The 20449-nt window shown below is 48.8% G+C and overlaps 1 protein-coding gene and 1 long non-coding RNA gene across 2 annotated transcripts in view; one reads left to right on the top strand and one right to left on the bottom strand.

Moving 5' to 3' along the window:
* The window catches only part of FAM168A (family with sequence similarity 168 member A), a 166123-nt gene that overhangs the window by 80955 nt on the left and 64719 nt on the right, over positions 1-20449 (top strand). Inside the window, exon 3 of the mRNA XM_052699402.1 lies at positions 1753-1840. Coding sequence (XP_052555362.1) covers positions 1771-1840 — 70 coding nt within the window. The 5' untranslated portion in view covers positions 1753-1770. The remainder of the gene's footprint in view (positions 1-1752; positions 1841-20449) is intronic.
* LOC128088681 (uncharacterized) overlaps positions 14080-20449 on the bottom strand; it is an 80662-nt gene continuing 74292 nt past the window's right edge. The window contains exon 3 of the long non-coding RNA XR_008210348.1: positions 14080-14153. This is a non-coding gene — a long non-coding RNA (uncharacterized LOC128088681). The remainder of the gene's footprint in view (positions 14154-20449) is intronic.

Here is a 20449-nt window from a genome sequence, read left to right as displayed (position 1 = left end):
ACCACATTTCTTTCAGCAGCTCCACTCTCATTGCCCACCCAGTGTCCTCCAAACTCTCGTGGGACACAGTGGTCGAAACCAGTGCTGGTCCAGTGGGCTCCTTCAAACCATGCACCATAGGACATTCAGTCCAGAAGACCAAAACCCGAACCAAATCTCCTCGCAACAGGAGCCCTCAAAGCACAGTGCATTGCTGTAGGAGCCTCAACGTGAATTCTGTAATCTCCTGATTGCCTCTGATTGCACCCAGGTTTGGGAGCGCTGCTGCTTGTCAGAATGGCTTCTGGCCATTTTTTCTTGCCTTATTCCCACCACTGATGTGACACCTCCACTGCAGGGGCACGGTGGATGTGAACTGGAAGAAACAAGTCATTGAAGGAGGCGTGAGCAAGGCATCTGGGGAAAAAGGAGGTGTTTTTGGCTACGGCGGATGCAGCTCTTTATACACTGAACTGTGGCGGCCCTCCTCAGCCTCAGCTCACAGCCTTTGCCCTCCAGACCCCTCCCCATCTCTGTAGCCTTCCTTTGGACACTCTCTGATAGTCCTGACGTTGTGGTACCCAGCGCGCAGTGCATGGGAGCTCCGTGCTGACATCCCATGGCCAACACCACGGCCGTCCCATGGAGCCTTGTGCTCCTCCATAAATCCCTCCAGTGCCAATTGCTGCAACGTGCCTTATGGCTGTCGTTTCCTTTGCTTTGACTATTGCTCTTTGTCTGCTAAGTTGCGGGTGGAGGGGCGGCTAATTAATTAAGCAGTAATTGTTGTCAAGTCAGTTGTTCCTAGCACTTAACATTTGACTTGTTTACCATCCTGAGGTACAGTGGAAGGAGTTAATGATCTAACAAATTGCGCATCCATCACGAGAGACTTGCTTGGAAAGGACAACTGTATTTATGAGCTGTAAAATAATACGTTTTAAAACCTCACACTTTGGAGAAGGATCGCTGGGGTTCGCCTTTGGAACTGTCACTAGCTAGCTGCAGAGACAAATGTGTCGCCTAATAAAGCTTAATGACTGATTTTCCTATTAATCAGAATTGAGAATGTGCTTCATTAAGATAATTAACTGAGCAGTTGCTTAACTGACAACTGATAGACACAAATTCCCTCGTTGCTTGTTTTCCTCTAAATAAAACTCAGCAGAAGACAGCGGGCGCTGCTGTTGGAGATTGGCCATCATGCCCACCTTGCTGTGTCCATCACCACCCCAAACAGCCACTGCACGCCCTGGGCAGCCCCACAAATGCTTGTGCAGCACAAGAGCTTAGGCATGAGGTTGCTGGAGTCAGATTGAGTTGCTCTCCATTTCACTGGGTCTTTGTTGGAAGGTCTGTTCTCCAGTCTCGTTGTCTGCGTTACCCAGTGAGCATTGACTCTGCTGAAGGGCTGAATTCCTCTGCCCAGTTTCTGGCTTTTCCTTGTTGATCACTGCACGGTAGATGCTGGGTCGTGAATCCTGAGGCCCGTGAAGGTAGGGAATATGTGAAATTAATCTGTTCCAGGTGTATTTATAGGCAGTCTGTGCAATGGTGAAGAAGTTGGAGGATATAATGGAGAGATCCAAAGCTTGAACGATGGAATGCGCTACCTGGTTGTAACATCAAGCTGTAAATCCTTTTTTTTTTTCCCTCAGCTCGCAGTGTCCTGAATTACAGTGCAATAATCCTAGCAAACAGCACCGCTGCAGACCTCAGAACGGGAGCGCAGTGCAGGCAGCTGTCTCACCTCTGCTTTCTTTTTGTCTGCAGAGTTCCTGATCTTCCACCATGAACCCGGTTTACAGCCCCGTTCAGCCTGGGGCTCCCTATGGAAACCCGAAGAACATGGCATACACAGGTAGGTCCGAGGACGTCCCTGTTGGGTGGAGGGAGCAGGCCATCGTTAACGAGTGGCAATTCCCTTAATTAAGTGGTTCACATCGGGGACTCGGCAGTGAGGTTAATGAGAGGAAATTGGACCCGAATGCCACCCGTGGTGGAGCCAGTTGTTTGGGGAGCACGCTGTTGTTATGACTGGTTGTTTTTCTTTTCAAGTTACGCTTTGCTTGAGTTGATCCTACGTCGAACATCGAGGCCCATGTCTGTTTGAAGCCCGTGTTTGAACCCAGTTTTCTAAAAGTATCATCTTTAATGCTTGAAAAAGGCATTGGGTGATGCTGGCCGTGATTGTGTGACTGGCAGGGAGCTGATGTGCAGTGATAGAGAAAGAACTGAGCTCACACAGGGGCTGTGCTTTGGAAAAAAACCTCCATGTGAGTGTCTGTGTTCTTCCCTGGGCGTTGTTTCCCCAGCACGTATTCTGATGGTGTAACCCTTCCTGCCACCCGCCTGGGAACGCACTTCCTTCTAACATTTTCCTGAGTGTCATTAGCTGTTAATTAGCGGTCATGCTTTGTGTTCACTTTACCAGCTGTATGAGTTGACTTTAAGCCTCACACGTGAGGCTGCGTTGTGGAGAGAAGTGGTCAGCAGGCATGGAAATGAGCATCCAATGCTCTCAGCTGTTTCATCTGCGCGGCGTTTCTTTGGCTCTGCTCCTTCTCTCTGGCAGCAGATCAGTCCTGCTGTGTTTGCTGAGGAGTCCTGGCTGATAACTCCAGTATGGAGAGTTCCTCAAAGAGGTTTTGCCTTATTTTGATCCACCATTTCTCTTTTCCCCAGTCAAATTTATGCATGCTGCTTAGTTGGAGATACTTCACGCAGGGAAACTTTGGTCTTCCAGTCAAAGCGTGAGAGGCTTTGGGAAAAATTCTCTGTGAATAATCAGAAATATCACATAGAGAGAGGACTGCAGACTCCAGCAGTGCTCGGGTGGGAGAAGGAGTTCCAAAGTGCACTGGAGAGAGCAGCAATTTTGTGCTTTGCAGTGTGTGGATGGGTTTGACAAGAGTCTGCTTCTCTCCCGCTTTACTTTCTTTGCATGTCCTCGAAACTCCACATTAAATACTTATTGAATGTGAATTTTCTCCGTCTGCTTCTGAACAGCCGTGGGTGTTAGGTTGGATGTGAGGAGGAAGTTTTGGAGGCAGAGGGTGGTGAGGCACTGGCACAGGTTGCCCAAGGAGGCTGTGGATGCCCCATCCCTGCAGGCATTCAAGGCCAGGCTGGATGTGGCTCTGGGCAGCCTGGGCTGCTGCTTGGCGACCTGCACACAGCAGGGCTTGGAGCTGGATGAGCATTGAGCTCCTTTGCAACCCAGGCCATTCTGTGTTTTAGAAGCTGAAGATTATGTTGTGCATTCAGATGTTTAAAGCCGTTGTCCTCCTTGCTCGTGGCAGCTCCAGTAGGCGTCCTGGTGGGGCTGGTTTCATCCCAGACTTCAGCCATTCATCTTCCAGAGTTCGTGATGTGAAGCATGACCTAAGGCAGAAAGGTTGGATGAGATGGGACTCAAGGAAATGTCATAAGGTCCTTGGATATGTCAGTGGGAACTCAAAAATAGGAAGATTCAAGTGGTGTGTGGATACAGGACAACAAAGCAGTAACCGGGTTGTGTTGATGCTTGGTTGGTTTCTTAGTTTAAATGAAGAGCTGTTTCTTTGCTAGGCAAGTAGTATTCCAGAATGTCCTTAAAATATGAATTTGCCAAATATTTGGAGGGAAAACTGAAGTTACACTTCAGCAAAAGGGAAAAAAATTAACATTCATTTCTTTACATATCAAAGACAGGCAATGCTCGAGGGCAGTTTCAGCAATTATTAACAGAAAGCTGACATAGCTCTTGCTTTACAAATGCCAGATTCTGTCTATCTAATGCTGATTTCTACCCTTGGATTTCATTTGCAATGCATTGCTCAGCTATTGATCGATTTATTACGTAGCCACAGGCTGTTCTGGAGGATATTTAAATGCATATTGACAGAGAAAATGGACTTTTCACAGGAGAAGCATGAAGTTAAGGAGTTGGGAGGTGTTTCTTTCTCAGATTGTTTTGAAATGGCGTGGAAGGGACGTTGCCTACTGGAATTTGTGTGGAGCCCTTCCATGGCCCCAGGAGCTCATTGCAGCTTTGGAGTTTGTGATTGCTTCGGTTTAAATGGCTTGAATGGTAAATAGTGCATAAACCAAGGTTTGAAAGTAGAAGTGCTCACTGAAGTGGTCAGAAGTGTTAAATTAACACAAGAAATGGGCAGAATATTATTGGCTGTGTGCTCCAGCAGGTCCAGCTCCAGTAATCACCGCCCGTTTGAAAATCTGACTGATTTTAGAACATCTGCAGCAGCGTTTGAATATTAAAATAGCATGTAATTAATTTGGATCTTAGTGTAAAGTGCTGTTTTAATTGATCTTAACTTTAAAAAGTACACTTAAGGACTCTCGTTTGCTATTTTATTGTTTGTGGAATGTGTTTTCCTGTCCCAAGTGTAAGCTGTTCAAATGCCTGGTTCTCCGTGGATGCGTTATCCTTTGTCTTTCTGTTTACACCACTTCTGCCTGTGGTTAACTCTGGGTATTTTGCAAAAGGATGTGAGCAAGTCCTTAAAATACACATCAGCCAGCAGACGCCTCTAACTTCAGCAAGAGCGTGTGCCCCAGAGATGGGTAACTTTGTTCTTTCTGTAGTTGGGTCAACTTTTTCAGCCTGTCTTTGGTCCACCAGGTTGTGTGTCCTGAGTGCTTGACAGCCTTGGGTCAACTTTTGGGCAGTTATTTGCCTTCAGTGCTCGCCAGTCTTGGGTCAGCTTTTGGGCAGGTTATTTGCCTTCAGTGCTCGCCAGTCTTGGGTCAACTTTTGGGCAGGCTGTGTGTCTTGAGTGCTCGCCAACTGTGGGTCAACTTTTGGGCAAGTTATTTGCCTTCAGTGCTCGCCAACTGTGGGTCAACTTTTGGGCAAGTTATTTGCCTTCAGTGCTCGCCAACTTTGGGTCAACTTTTGGGCAAGTTATTTGCCTTCAGTGCTCGCCAACTGTGGGTCAACTTTTGGGCAAGTTATTTGCCTTCAGTGCTCGCCAACCTTGGGCCAACTTTTGGGCAAGTTATTTGCCTTCAGTGCTCACCAATCTTGGGTCAACTTTTGGGCAGGTTATTTGCCTTCAGTGCTCGCCAACTTTGGGTCAACTTTTGGTCAGTTTACTTGCCTTCAGTGCTCGCCAACTTTGGGTCAACTTTTGGGCAGGTTACTTGCCTTCAGTGCTCACCAACTTTGGGTCAACTTTTGGGCAAGTTATTTGCCTTCAGTGCTCGCCAACTTTGGGTCAACTTTTGGGCAGGTTATTTGCCTTCAGTGCTCGCCAACTTTGGGTCAACTTTTGGGCAGGTTATTTGCCTTCAGTGCACGCCAACCTTGGGCCAACTTTTGGGCAAGTTATTTGCCTTCAGTGCTCACCAATCTTGGGTCAACTTTTGGGCAGGTTATTTGCCTTCAGTGCTCGCCAACCTTGGGTCAACTTTTGGGCAAGTTATTTGCCTTCAGTGCTCACCAATCTTGGGTCAACTTTTGGGCAAGTTATTTGCCTTCAGTGCTCGCCAACTTTGGGTCAACTTTTGGTCAGTTTACTTGCCTTCAGTGCTCGCCAACTTTGGGTCAACTTTTGGTCAGTTTACTTGCCTTCAGTGCTCGCCAACTTTGGGTCAACTTTTGGGCAAGTTATTTGCCTTCAGTGCTCGCCAACTTTGGGTCAACTTTTGGGCAGGCTGTGTGTCTTGAGTGCTCGCCAACTTTGGGTCAACTTTTGGTCATTTTACTTGCCTTCAGTGCTCGCCAACTTTGGGTCAACTTTTGGTCATTTTACTTGCCTTCAGTGCTCGCCAACTTTGGGTCAACTTTTGGGCAGGCTGTGTGTCTTGAGTGCTCGCCAACTTTGGGTCAACTTTTGGTCATTTTACTTGCCTTCAGTGCTCGCCAACTTTGGGTCAACTTTTGGTCATTTTACTTGCCTTCAGTGCTCGCCAACTTTGGGTCAACTTTTGGGCAGGCTGTGTGTCTTGAGTGCTCGCCAACTTTGGGTCAACTTTTGGTCATTTTACTTGCCTTCAGTGCTCGCCAACTTTGGGTCAACTTTTGGTCATTTTACTTGCCTTCAGTGCTCGCCAACTTTGGGTCAACTTTTGGGCAGGTTATTTGCCTTCAGTGCTCGCCAACTTTGGGTCAACTTTTGGGCAGGTTATTTGCCTTCAGTGCTCGCCAGTCTTGGGTCAACTTTTGGGCAGGCTGTGTGTCTTGAGTGCTCGCCAACTTTGGGTCAACTTTTGGTCATTTTACTTGCCTTCAGTGCTCGCCAACTTTGGGTCAACTTTTGGTCATTTTACTTGCCTTCAGTGCTCACCAACTTTGGGTCAACTTTTGGGCAGGTTATTTGCCTTCAGTGCTCGCCAGTCTTGGGTCAACTTTTGGGCAAGTTATTTGCCTTCAGTGCTCACCAACCTTGGGTCAACTTTTGGGCAAGTTATTTGCCTTCAGTGCTCGCCAATCTTCGGTGAACTTTTGGGCAGGCTGTGTGTCCTCAGTGCTCACCAGTCCTGTGGCAAATGGATGAGCTCACTGGAGGGGAATCAGGGATGAAGAATCAGTCTTTTCTGGAGCCTCAAGCGTGAAACCATAAAAGCATTGTAGCTTACACCATGATCATTTTCCCTATCAGAGCCTGATTAATATGCTGATAAGATGCCGTGCTTCATGAACCTTCGTTAGGCTGCCCTGTGTTCATTGCAGCTATTGCTAAAATAAAAGCTGATAATAAAGTCCACGAGCTCAGAGATGTGAAGCTGGTGAGTAAATCTCTGAGGGTTTGTGTTGCGTGGCTGCAGTGCACGATGCTCTCCTGCTGCCAGGACCTGCCAGGGCTGTTCTCCTGCATGTGTGGCACATCATGGAGATTCTGCCTATGGACATCAGTGGAGTTTTTTGGACAAATAGCCCTCTTCAGGCTCCATGTGCCACTGAGCTGTCTTTCTGCTTTTTTATTCCACAATGACTGCTGGAAATTGGAAAAATAAGAGGAATTTTGGAAGTTATTTGAAGGTTTACTTGAAATTTTATTTAAAATGAACAGGGCAATCTCAGTTTTTCTACTTTCTCAGCCTTTCCATTCAAAAAATCACTAAACAGTGTGGGTATATTCTGTCCTGCTCCACACATTACTGCCTGGACTCTTCCGTAGAGTTATCAGTCAGCCCTCTGCCTGCTCTCAGACCAAAATCCATGATGCAATCCCAAACTCCTTGCTGTACTGCTGCATTAGGATGTTCTGCTCGCACACCTTGGCCTGTGGTCCCTCCTCATCACTCTGGTTCCACGTTTTTCTGCCCAGTTTGAGGTGCAGTGTGGAGATGTGAATGGCAAGGAAAGAGCATCTCTCCTAGGTTTGTTCTTATGAGATGTGTGCATTATGTTTTAGAAGCCCTTCTTCCTCCCTTGTGTTGAAAGGCACATTGCTGGTTGATTCCGACGGAGATGCTTAGAGCTGTGTTTGGTCATGAGTCCCATCCCTGGGATTTACATCAGAATTATTTACTGTAGTCTTCCAAAACCCAAACCTTCATTTTAAAGAGGTTATGTCTGGACAAATGTACTTGTGGTGTAGTGGGAAGGGAGAGGCAAACCTGTGTTTGGAAGTGAGTACACATGGAGCACGGTATCTCTGTAGACTCAACACTCCCACTCCAATACATGAGTCCCTTGCCTGCTGCTGGCCATGTCTTCTGAAGTTCTTGGCTCTCAGTGAATCCTTGCAGCCCGTGTTGATCATGCAGTGTCCTCAAGCCAGCCAGATTGGGGATGCTTGGCCACTTGGGGAGCAACGTTGGACACTGCTCTTCCCAATTCTTCCCAGTCACTCCAGGAAGAGTTGGGGATGTGTGGCAATGGCAGAAAGTGAGAGCCTCAGGACGGAGGCTCCCAACTCACCCAGGGTGGGGGAAGGCAGACACATCTTCTGTTTCTTTCAGGAGTCAATGGGGAGGTCAGGGAGTGTGAGTGTGAGCGCACGAATCGTATCATATCATATCCCGAATCATAGGGTATCAGGAGTTGAAAGGGGTTCGTAAGGATCCTGGGGTGCAACACATTGGGAAGGTCTGATGGGGTGGCTGTGTTCAGATGGCCCGATCTTCTGGTTTTCGTGATTAAAAATGTGCATCTGACAGTTCTGAATGATGGAATCATAGAACCAAATGCATTCGTCCTGCAGGTAATTCATTAGCCACAAGCAACCCCAGCGGTTCCACAGTTTTCCTGGATGATACATGGAGGTATTTCATGCAGACTTTTTGTGTAAGGGACAAGGCATGAGCATGCAGTTGGGTAGAATGAAAATGCAAGATTAAAGGGCTGTCGTAGAATCACAGAATGGTTTGGGTTGGAAGGGAGCTCAAGGATCACGAAGCTCCAACCCCCCACCAATGCAGGGCCACCAACCTCCCCATCTCACAGCAGCCCAGGCTGCCCAGGGCCCCATCCAACCTGGCCTTGAACACCTCCAGGGATCACAGGGGCATCACAGCCTCTCTGGGCAGCTGTTCCAGCACCTCACCACTCTCCTAATAAAGAATTTCCCCCTGATATCCAATCTAAATCTTCCCTCCTTTGACTTCAAACCATTTCTTCCTGTAAGGTAACCCTTACTGTCTTGAGAAAATGGTGTTTTTTTCATCATTTTGTGTCCATACTTGTCTCCACAGCAAAGTCAGTATAAATGACCCGAGAACGATGCTGTTTTCCTCCATAAGGGTTGGGTTGGAGGGGACCTTTAAGCCTGCTTCCATCCTCTTGCTGAAGGTTTTATCCTGCTCAGTGTCGTTTGTGTTGGACGTTGGCTGCACAGAGCAGAGCTGATTTGCATGCTCAGCATTGCTCTTCGCTTAATTTATTGGTATACTGAAAGCCAGCAGCCTCACAGTTTGTCCAAGTGGAAGGATGTGCTGAGGGGATTTCTGCAGTCGGCCTTCAATCCTCCTTTGCATGATCTTCATGGGACAGAGATAATTCTAGGCTTAATTTCAACCTTTCTTATTAACATAAAATTAAAACGTTCCTGTATCCTTCCCGGCGAAGGCAATGCCTGTGACAACAGATTGGTTCTTTGGCCAAGAAAACCAGCTCCTGACAAAACTACTGAGTGAAGAAGGTGAAGTCGACCTTATCTTCCCTGCTGGCATAAGTCAGAAGGTTTTTGGCGAGCGCTGAGGAAGATGAGGCCGCTGATGTTCCGCACTCGTCTTCCATTCTCTATGAAATGCCATCTGTGGGTTTAACAAGGTGATGCACCGCTTACTGGTTCTGTGAAACAGGAATTTTGAAGGGTGTTGGATTGATTTCAGTGATTCAAAATGGATAAAGTGGGTGCAGTGAATATTTTTCCTCTGGCGTTTCTTCGTGTTTATTAATCGGTGTGCGTGGAGCAGGCAGGGAAGTGGTGCTCGGCTGGGAGAGGAATCAGATCTGACTCGTGTGGGCTCTTGTTATTTTAAGTGCAAATGAGTTGTTTCTGTGCAGTAACACAACCGAGCGACATGCTGCATTTCTCAGTGCTGGAAGCTGATTGAGTTTCAGCTCTGCTTTGCTGCTCACGTCGTCCAATTCGTGGCAGCAACTTGTGGAGCTCTTCCTCCAAAATATTGGAGGAAGTGAGGTACAAGTTTCCCCATCCTGGAGAGCGAGGAGAAGGGGGGCTGTTGGTTGGGTTTGGGTCGTTTAGACCCAGCGTCCTTAGATGTTGTGCTGAGGGACATGAATTAGAGATAATTATTGGTGATAGATGGACAGTTGGACCGGATGGTATCGTAGGTCTTTGCCAGCCTTGGTGATTCTGTGATTCTGTGGTTTATGAGCATGCATGATGGCTGTGTGCCATGTTTGGATATGCTGGCCGTGGTCCTGCTGCAGATGGGCGACGTGATGGAGCATTGGAGTGTAGCATCCCACACCTCTGAGTGTAGCAGGACAAAAGGCTTCTTCCTTTCCTTTCAGTGCTGGAAATGGAGAGTTGAGCTGTCTCATCGCCAGGGGTGCATTTGAGCCCCTTTTAAAAAACAAGGATATGGCAATCACAGCTCTCCAGCTAACACCAGCCCTCCAGGAGCTCCCCAGCAACTTCATAGAAGGGCAGAATGGTTTGGGTTGGAAGGGACCTTGAAGCTCACCCACTCCCAACCCCCTGCTGCAGGCAGGGACACCTCCCATAGCCCAGCTTGCTCACAGCCCCATCCAGCCTGGCCTGCAGTGCTTCCAGGGACGGGGCATCCACAGCCTGGCTGGGCAACCTGCACCACTGTCTCACCACCCTCACAGGAAAGCATTCCCTCCCAATCCCTACTCCAAACCTACCCTCTTGCAGCTTAAAGCCATTTCCCCTCATCCTGTCACTACCTGCCCGTATCAAAAGTCCCTCCCCAGCTTTCCTGGCAGCCCCTCCAGGTCCTGGAAGGTCGCTATAATGTCTCATTGTCTTCTCCAGGCTGAAGACCCCCAGCTCTCTCAGCTTGTTCCCATAGGGGAGGTGCTTCAGCCCTCTGATCATCTCCATGATCTCTGATCCTCCAACAGCTCCACGTCCTTCTTGTGCTGAGGGCCCCAGCTACTTGCTGGAACAGCTTCTACCCCTCACCTTATATTGGGACTCTGTGTAAGCATTTGTGTGCTTTTGACTTTCCCCCATTGTAAAAAGAAAAACAACAACAAAACAGAACAGTCCCAGATCCTAAAAGCAAGCAAAACTCAGGTTCTGTGTTCCTGAATGAGCCCATTGTGTGCCTTCTAATCCCGTGTGCTCGCGTAGCGCAGAGAACGGCTTTGTGCTGCGCCACGTTGCTCGGCCACAATATTGATTTTGTTTTTTCCTCGCAGTAAAAAGAGAAATAAAAAGATTGAATGGCTTGGGCTGAAGCAGACGCGTAGAAGGGAGGGGAGAAAAAAGCCAATATAAGGCGAACAGAGCATTTTTTGTGTCGGTTGCTGCTGTAGACTGTTGGCGTACGGTCATAAATTCTTCACTCACTTGAGGAAGTGAAACACTTTATTTTTAAGCTTTAGTCCTGCCAAAGCTCTGTCTTAGGTGATGTGTAGTTGGATTCTGTGTAGTTGTTTGGGCCTTTAAAATGTATCTCGAGTATTGTGATGGGTGGATGCAGTTTTTTCCTGTATGACTCCTAGTCTTTGTATATCACACAAACTCTATTTGTTGTTGGCATCTGTTGTCTGTAGTTTGTTTCTAAGCAGTCTTCTCTTTCTGCTTCTTTGTTTCACTCGTGGTTCCATTGTTTTAGACTATTTAAATGCCTCTTCCTACGTGTTTCCTTTACTTCCATACAGGCTGTTGGCTCTGTCTTCCTTACGGCTGTGTATCTGTTGCGTCCTTCTATTTTTTTCCACCTCAATCTGTCTGCTCTTATGATGATGACTGTTGTGCTCTGTTCCTAGAAATCTTCTGTGCCTTTCAAGCCCCTTGTTCTGTCACCACAGACCCTGCTCAAGAGCCTGTCCCCTTCTTTCCTGTTGCTCCCCTTTAGACACTGACAGGCTGCTCTCAGCTCACCTCGCAGCCTTTCCTCCCCTTCTCCATCTGCACAGCCCCAGCTCTCAGCCTGTCCCCATAGGAGAGCTGTTCCATCCCTGGCATCATTTTTGTGGCTCTCTGGATGCTCTCCAACAGCTCCACGTCTCTCCTGTACTGAGGACTCCACATCTGGATGCAGCTGGGAGGATCCATTGAGAAGATCACTCAATTGGATGCAATTCCTGCTGGGAAGCTTCTTTAAAAAGAGGTTGTTTCAGGGAATTCCCTCCCCTCCACAGAACCTCGAGCTGGAAGGGACCCACAGGGATCACTGTGCCCAACTCCGGCCCCCCACATCACCCCCAACCCCAGCCCTGCATCAAAGCTGTGTCCCATTGCTCCCTGATCTCAGATCTGTGCCCACCACCCTGGGGAGTTTGCAGTTCCAATTCATAGAATCATAGAATCACCAAGGTTGGAAAAGACCTCAAAGCTCATCCAGTCCAACCGTTCCCCCATTCCCAACAGCTCCCACTAAACCATGTCCCTCAACACAGCATCCAGCCTTGCCTTGAACATCCCTAGGCTCAGTGACTCCACCACCTCCCTTATCCTGTATCCCCATTTGCTTTTCTCTGTGATGCACAGCTCAGATGCTGCCCTCCGCTCTGCCCCACACACATAACATTTGCTCCTCACCTCCACTTTTGTTATTTATGTCAGGAGCAGCAGAGAATCACTTTGGTATATGCTGTTGTATTTTTGTAGGCTGAAAGTCATAAATGAAAATGCAGCGGCTTGCCTTCTGCAATCTGTTTGCAGATTAAATATTGAATTTTTCTCCTCTCTTGGCACACAGTGATTTCTTCACGCAGCACAGAGGTCCGTCTGTGTGTGCAGCACCGTGACCTGCGATGAGGTCTTAAGGACCTTTGTCAGAAACATTCCCCTGCTTTGCACCACATCTGCAAATCACCGGGTCTGTTTTTCTGCTGCGCAGAAACCCAAATCCAGGGGTTGCTTGTATGCAAACACGTTCCTACACTTATTTCCAAGCGCGTGTTCCTGCCTTTCCCCCTCTGTGCTCTCGCTGGCATTCGGCCTCGTTTCATCTGACGCAGTACTGGGCTTGAATTTTAATGTCTCTGCAGCCAGAGATGATTTATGAGATCCCAGAGCCCTGGCTCGGAGCGCAGGAAGAAAATATTGCATCAGTGAGCTTGCTTGGCACTGTTCAAATAGATGGGGGCCTGAAAGACTCCTCAGTGTGATGGCTTCTTCCCTTCCTCCTGCCCCCCGTGCTGCATCCCCTGGCTCTGACCCCACATTTCTGCTGCTGGAGAGGTGTGCTCACTCCATGCAGGAATGAGGGCTGCCTTATTGAGGACCTGGATGAGGGCACTGAGTGCACCCTCAGTACGTTTGCAGATGACACCAAGCTGGGGAAATTTGGATGTGCCTGGGGGTGGGAAGGCCCTACAGAGGGATCTGGGCAGGCTGGTGGCTGGGCTGAGGCCATTGGGCTGGAGTTCAGCAAGGCCCATTGCCAGGTCCTGCATTTTGTCCACGGAGGATCTGGGGTTGCACCAAGGGAGGTTCAAGTTGGATGTGAGGAGAAATTGGTTCTCATAAGGAGCCCTGAGGCGTTGGCACTGGCTGCCAAGGGAGATGGTGGATTCACCATCCCAAGGGTGGGATTTGCCCACGTTGTGAGGCTTCGTGCATCATTGACAGCAAAATGCAGGTGGGACGTGCAGAAGGGGAAGGTGACATTAAAAAAACCACCACCACATCTCTCATTTTGCTTATTCTGTCCTCCTCACACACTCGTAACACCATTCACATCCCTGGAGGTGTTTCAGGACAAGCATTTGGCTGCTGTAGGTGTTCAGAGCCGTTGGAAATCATGGCTTTCTCCACCAGGGTTATAATACCCAACAAACCTTTGTTTAGCTGAGAGGAAGACGGCCCCATTGCTTACAACCTCCTGAGCCTGTATGTTGGCTTGATGATGAAGGTATGTTGGCTTGAGGGTGAAGAGAAGTGCCTCAAATAACAGCAAAGCCAGGTTGATAGGATGAGCTCTTGCAAGATTGAGATGTTGGCCACAGCTGCTGGACGTGAGGGTGATGGAAGGAAGGGCAAGAGGGAAACCCTGCAGTCATGACAGGTGAAGACCTTTGTAGCTCAGTAAATTAAGTCCCTTTAGTGCGTAAACGAGGGCAGTTTCAGCCTTCTGCTTGATTCATTGCCATCTCTTTACACCCAGGATTGAAGTTAGCATCTCTCACTACTGGAAGCCTCATGCCTTGCAGAGATGAGCATCCGTCTCAAGGGAGCAGGAGTTGTTGATTTTGGTGGCATTCCCAGGAGATGCAAAGCACATAATAGCCATGAATGAGATCCAATGGGAAAGAACTAATTTCAGCAGCCTGACAATGAGTGGTTTCATTCAGGAAGATGGGAGTGTGTATGCCTCTGAGCTTCTGCTTACCTCCAGGTTCTTCTTATTCCAAATGAGGAAGTAATTATTGAGGTGAAGACATTTTCTGCTGCGTGTGGAAGGTGTGGGCAAAGACTGATGTTCCGTCGCTGGTATGACTTTTCTGTCCCCAGAAAGCAGTGAAGGAAATAGTGATATAGAATCATAGAATCATAGAATCATAGAATCACCAAGGTTGGAAAAGACCTCAAAGCTCATCCAGTCCAACCGTTCACCTATTCCCAACAGCTCCCACTAAACCACGTCCCTCAACACAACATCCAGCCTTGCCTTGAACACCCCCAGGGTCGGTGCCTCCACCACCTCCCTGGGCATCCATTGCAGTGCCTGACCACCCTTTCTGACAAGCAATACTTCCTCATGTCCAGCCTGAATCTCCCCTGCCGCAGCTTGAAGCCATTCCCTCTGCTCCTATCACTGATGACACGAGAGCAGAGGCCGACCCCCAGCTCCCTGCAGCCTCCCTTCAGGAAGTTATAGAGAGCAGTGAGGTCTCCCCTGAGCCTCCTCTTCTCACCCTGAACATTCCCAGCTCCTTCAGCCTCTCCTCATCAGCCCTGTGTTCCAGACCCCTCACCAGCTTTGTTGCCCTCCTTTGAACACGTTCCAGAGCCTCAATGTCTTTCTTGCAGTGAGGGGCCCAAAACTGGACACAGCACTCGAGGTGCGGCCTCACCAGTGCTGAATACAGGGGAACCATATATTTAACCATCATCGTGATTTCGGAGTGAACAGGGTGATTTTTCATAAGTGAAGTCGTGGTAATGGTCACATAGAGCTTTAAATAGGGCACGGTTTGCTCTGAGCCCCTTGTTGCAGCTCAGGACTGCTGGATGGTGCACATCTGTGGGTATCCCACGGCATGCACAGGTCAGGGACTCTCAGATCCCTTACAGCCAACTGGTGCCAAGTTGGATCTCGGCTGTGAAGATCACACTCTGCGTTTCTCCATCTTTTCCTGTTGCTTTCGGAGAGTTGAAGGATGACAGCACTTCTGATGCAGGAAGCCCAGCTTGGCGCTTGACCTTTGGTGGATGTGTTTGAAGTTTGTCTTCTCCTCCAGCACCCATCCCCAAAGTACAGCCCATTAAATCCTTGTTTGCTTCTGTGCTCAAGCAAACACTTGAGGATCAGTACTACTTGTTAGGTGTAATTGCTGGGGAAGGGAGCTGGAAGAAGATCTGTGGATGTGGTCCTACATCAAATCCCAAGGGTGGGATTTGCCCACGTTATGAGGCTTCATGCATCATTGGCAGCAAAATGCAGGTGAGATGTGCAGAAGGGGAAGGTGACATTAAAAAAACCAACACCTCATCTCTCATTTTGCTTATTCTGTCCTCCCCACACACTCATAACACCAAAGTGAACGCATGTGGAGTCTGACACACGTGTGCCTGATGGAGAACGAGGGATGGGGCTGTCAAGTCATAGAATCATAGAATCATTGAGGCTGGAAAAGACCTCCAAGATCATAGAATCATAGAATCATAGAATCACCAAGGTTGGAAAAGACCTAAAAGATCACCCAGTCCAACTGTTCACCTATTCCCAATAGCTCCTACTAAACCATGTCCCTCAACACAGCATCCAGCCTCCAAGATCCTCAAGTCCACCCCAGCCAATCCCACCATGCCCACCAACCATGTACTCCAGTGCCACATCTCCACTGTGCTTGGAAGCCTTGCCTGTCTCCTGGGTTCCCCTTAATTGGCAAAGGCAGGCAGGTTTGGGGTGGGCCATTTGTGCCTTTAGGAGCTGATGGTGATTGCAATCTTTCTCCTCTTCCTTCTGTCATCATCCAGTTGAATCGCCACCCCTTTTCCTCTCTCTCTGGATGTCTCATTGCTCTCGGCTGTTTCCTTCCCTGGTTTGGGTATCTTGAGGATATCTGAGCTCTCTTTCAACCTTCATGATCCTGTGAAATCCATACCAGCTTTACTGGGAGCCTATGCCATGAGTTAGACATTACAACAGTAGGAGCACCAACAATTTGTGCATTAAGCATGTGGGTGTATTAGCAAAGGCAGGACAGTGCCCCTTCCATCAGGCTGCGTTTTGGTCCCTATTGAAACCAGCAGCCAGCCCCCGGCGTGTTGCTCTGCCACCATCAGCCCAGAGAAATGTTTGACAGCATCTCCAAATGAAGTAAAATCTTCACAAAGTCTCAAAACGTGCTGAAACCACTCAAAATAAATAATTGGCAATAATGAAAGAGGGAAGAGCCAGTGATAGCACAGCCTAATGAGCTTGGTCCCATTAATTTCACCACTAGCTGTTCCTCCAGGGCAGCAGTGTGTAGCCCTGAGTGTTAGCCCCACGATGAATAAATATGGAAGCAGAACACTTTCCCATTAATTTCCAACTTCGGTTATCATGACAACAGGTTACAACTCTTTTCATTGCCATGACAATATCTCCTGCAAAACTGTGAAGATGTCGTCTGACAGTTATTTTTAGTTTGTCCTCCATTCCCATGGAGACCAACTTTGCCTTGAAGCTCTCGGTGCTCTGTGCTGGGAGCTGGGAGCCTTGCAGGAGGCTGTAAGTCAGGAGCAGCCCCCAACCCCACGGTCAGCATCTGGAAGGTTCACGTTCTGCAGAGGACACTGAAACAAAACCACTAAAACGAAACACAGGGAAGAGCTGTAGGATCACAGAATCACCAAGGTTGGGAAAGATCATCCAGTCCAACCATTCGCCTACCACCCATATTTCCCACTAAGCCATGTCCCTCAGTACAGCATCTCCATGGTTCTGGAGCACCTGCAGGGATGGTGACTCCCCTGGGCAGCTCATTTCAGCACCCAACCAGAACAAGAGAAGAAAAACCTGCAGAAAGCTGCGGCCATTGGGTTTGACTTCCAGCGGCCATCGAGTTTGAGCTGTTGCACAGTTGGTTTGGGGATAAAAAAGAGACAGAATCTCAGAGGGAATGGGATGTGTTTGTGTTCAGCACAGCTTGGTGAGGCACTGGCACAGGTTGCCCAAGGAGGCTGTGGATGCCCCATCCCTGCAGGCATTCAAGGCCAGGCTGGATGTGGCTCTGGGCAGCCTGGGCTGCTGCTTGGCGACCTGCACACAGCAGGGCTTGGAGCTGGATGAGCATTGAGCTCCTTTGCAACCCAGGCCATTCTGTCATTCTGTGATTCTGTGTAGAATTATGCTCGTGTTGTGACATCAGAAGAAGCTACCCAGTCTGTAGGAATTCACAGTGCTTTCTCTCCATTTTCCTATGGTTTACAAAGAGAGCTGTGCAGCACTGGTGTTTGCTTGATCAGCTGAAAATTACGAGTGCATGGTGGAGCGATATTAAAAATTAACTCTATTTATGAGCTTCCTTCTTTCCTGTGCTTTCATCTCTTATCGATGAAACGTTTCTCTTTATTCCTCCTCAGTGGATGTGAGCATGTCTGCTCCAGAGTCAGAAGCGATGGGACAGAGATGATGTCCCCATTTGCAGAGCGCTGCAGAGGGTTCACAGGGTTCACTGCGTCTAATACCATCGAGATCATAGAACCATAGAATGGGTTGGGATGGAAGAGACTTCAAGGATCCCAAAGCTTCAACCCCCCACCAATGCAGGGCCACCAACCTCCCCATCTCACAGCAGCCCAGGCTGCCCAGGGCCCCATCCAACCTGGCCTTGAACACCTCCAGGGATGGACGGGGCATCACAGCCTCTCTGGGCAGCTGTTCCAGCCCCTCACCACTCTCTCTCTAAACAACTTCCCCCTGACATCCAACCTCCAGCTGCCCTCCCTCAACTCCAAACCATTTCCCCTTGTCCTGCTGCCATCTCCCCTTTCACAGAGCTGACTCCCCTCCTGTCTGCAGGCTCCCTTGAGGCACTGCAGGCTGCACTGAGGTCACCCCGCAGCTTCTCTTCTCCATGCTGAACAAGCCCAGCTCCCTCAGCCTGTCTTTGTAGGGAGGTGCTGCAGCCCTCTGCTCATCTTTGTGGCCCTCCCCTGGATCCTCTCCAATTTTTATGTGGTTCCATGATAGACACTGTAAATCGTCATTCTGCTACCATCAGCTTGTTGATGGCAGCTCTGCTTCCTCTTCTCTCATTGCCCATAATGTTTGTAGGCACGCAGAAGTGTCCCATAAATCCTCACTTAGCCCAGCTGCCTGCGTTCAGCTTCCTTAATCTCTCCCCATCAATCTCCATCCTTCTCATTGCGTCCTGCTGGTTTCCCCCCCGTTGGCTCGGTGGGATGCGGTTGGGTTCCTGGCACAGAGCTGGGTCACAGTGGGACGTGATGTGGTCTGTGGCACTGGTGTGATGAGTTGTGTCAGTTGTGAGATGTGTGACTGCATCTTTTGATTGTTGGCACAGAATTTTTTTGTAGAGTCACAGACAGCCCCAAGCTGGAGGGCACCCATACAGATCACCGAGTCCAACTCCTGGCTCCACACAGCACCAGTTTGTTCTCCAAATGATTTCACCCTTTGTCTGTGTGTGTGGGTCAGATAGCACTTAGCTTTCCCTCATAGTAATTGTTGCTGTAATGACTGTCTTCATGAGCCATGTACCTAACAGAAAACCAGCAGTTAGAATCCCAGAGTGGGGTTGGATTGGAAGGGACCTCCCAGATCATCCAGCTCCAACCCCTGCAGCCTGGCGTTGGTACCTGTAGGGAAAGGGCACCCAGAACTTAATTGCTTAATTAGTTGTTGGCAACTGCTGGTGTCTGCATTTAGTTTTTGTTGCTTGGGTTTCTTATTTGTTCTCACGTTATTTGAGTGCTTGTTTGCATTTCTGTGGCCAGCAAATGGGTGGTATGAGAGCAAAGCATGGGACCAGCAGTCTCCATGAAGTGCAATGAGAAACCTCTGGGCGCAGCACAACCAAGGTCCTTCCTCTCTCACTTAGCAAGTGTGGAAGAGATGTGAGTTGATGTATTATTATTTTGGAGGGGAAAGGGAATCAGTGAATCATGTTGAAGACGTTTCCTGCAAAGAACAGGGACGCCCCCAGCCCCATCAGGTGCTCAGAGCCTGCATTTCTCCTCAACGCGGATTTGACCACAAGGACTGTGCTTGCTTGCAGTGCTGCTGCTTGGGATGCATTGTTTCCAGTATTTCTTGGAAATGAGGCGGTGTGATCATAGAATCATAGAATAACAGAATCACAGAATGGCTTGGGCTGGAAGGGAGCTCAAGGATCACGAAGCTCCAACCCCCACCAATGCAGGGCCACCAACCTCCCCATCTCACAGCAGCCCAGGCTGCCCAGGGCCCCATCCAACCTGGCCTCCAACACCTGCAGGGATGGACGGGGCATCACAGCCTCTCTGGGCTTGCAAAGTGCATGAACTCTGTTCTACTACTAAATAAGAACAGCAGAACAGCCCCAGGCAGCTGCTGTGTTTTTTCCATGGATACCAAAGCAGTCATCCCAACCTGGAATCTGTCCTGAAATGTTTTGCTCTCCAATAACAAAGAAATCTTTGAAGTTCTGCGATACAGGAGCAAGCAAAAATGTAGAGCAATAACTTAAGATTGCGTCACGTTGTTTTGTGTCCCTCGAAAATATTGCTGGCATTTATTAGAGTCATCTTCCGAGACGTGAGGATTTATTCCATCAAGCTGTGGGCTGCTTCCTTGGCCAGTTGGGTTTCAGTGCTGGGAGCAAGATTTCGAGACTGGGATTTTCAGTGGAAGTCTTCAAGGGAGATGTTCAAGAGAAAGAGCAGATGTGACACTGAGGGTCGTGGCAGCTGGGCATGGGTGGCTTGGGGGTGGATTGGTCTCGGAGCTGAGGAGTCTGAACAGCAGTTCAGGTTCGGGTTGTGCATACGGGACCACAGCATCCAGCAGCACGCTGTGCTGCTCACCAGGACAGCAAATGCAAAGCCAGAGGCAAATCCAACCCAAGCACCACTCATTGGGTTTTCCTCCAGCGTCGCCCTCGTTTCTCCCGCGTCCCTAATGCGTACGGCAAGCAGATTTATGCAGCTCATTTGCTGCCCCTGTGTAATCACTTTTAGCTCTGCATTAATGCGCTGAGCAAGTAAAACCAGCTAATGAGAGGAGGAGAAAGGAATCTTTTTGTAGGTCTAATGCTCTTGTTCCTGGAAGCGGAGGGGAATAATTAGCATTCCAGCAGAGGAAGCAGTTACTATGGCAGTGCGTATTGATGAAACGCCGTGGATACAAGTGAGCTAATTCAAACCAGCCCAAGGCCGTATGTTTAGCTTGGTCTTTGTTATATAACAAGTTTGGAGGTCTCTAACAATTTCTGGGTAGAAATGACCTTCAAGAAATGGTTAAAATAAGAAAACTGACTGCTTTTTTTTGTTAACGGCGCGCAAACCCGTTAGTTACACAAACAGGACAAAGGCATTTAATCTCCTTTTGAGGTTATTTGCCCGTTTGTTGGGACTTATCGTGCCTTTTTATTTGCTGTTACACCAATCTGGAAGAGGAGGATGCGGATGGCTGCAAAGCCCACTGCGTTTCCTCCCGGGTCCCCTGGAGGTGGACGCTGCGTCCTTGGCTGGGATGG

The sequence above is a fragment of the Tympanuchus pallidicinctus genome, unplaced genomic scaffold (genome assembly GCF_026119805.1).
Source record: "Tympanuchus pallidicinctus isolate F22 unplaced genomic scaffold, pur_lepc_1.0 scaffold36, whole genome shotgun sequence".
NCBI classification, from domain to species: Eukaryota; Metazoa; Chordata; class Aves; order Galliformes; family Phasianidae; genus Tympanuchus; species Tympanuchus pallidicinctus.
The sequence above is the reverse complement of the archived record's forward strand: the minus strand, read 5'-3'. Positions and strand labels throughout refer to the sequence as shown.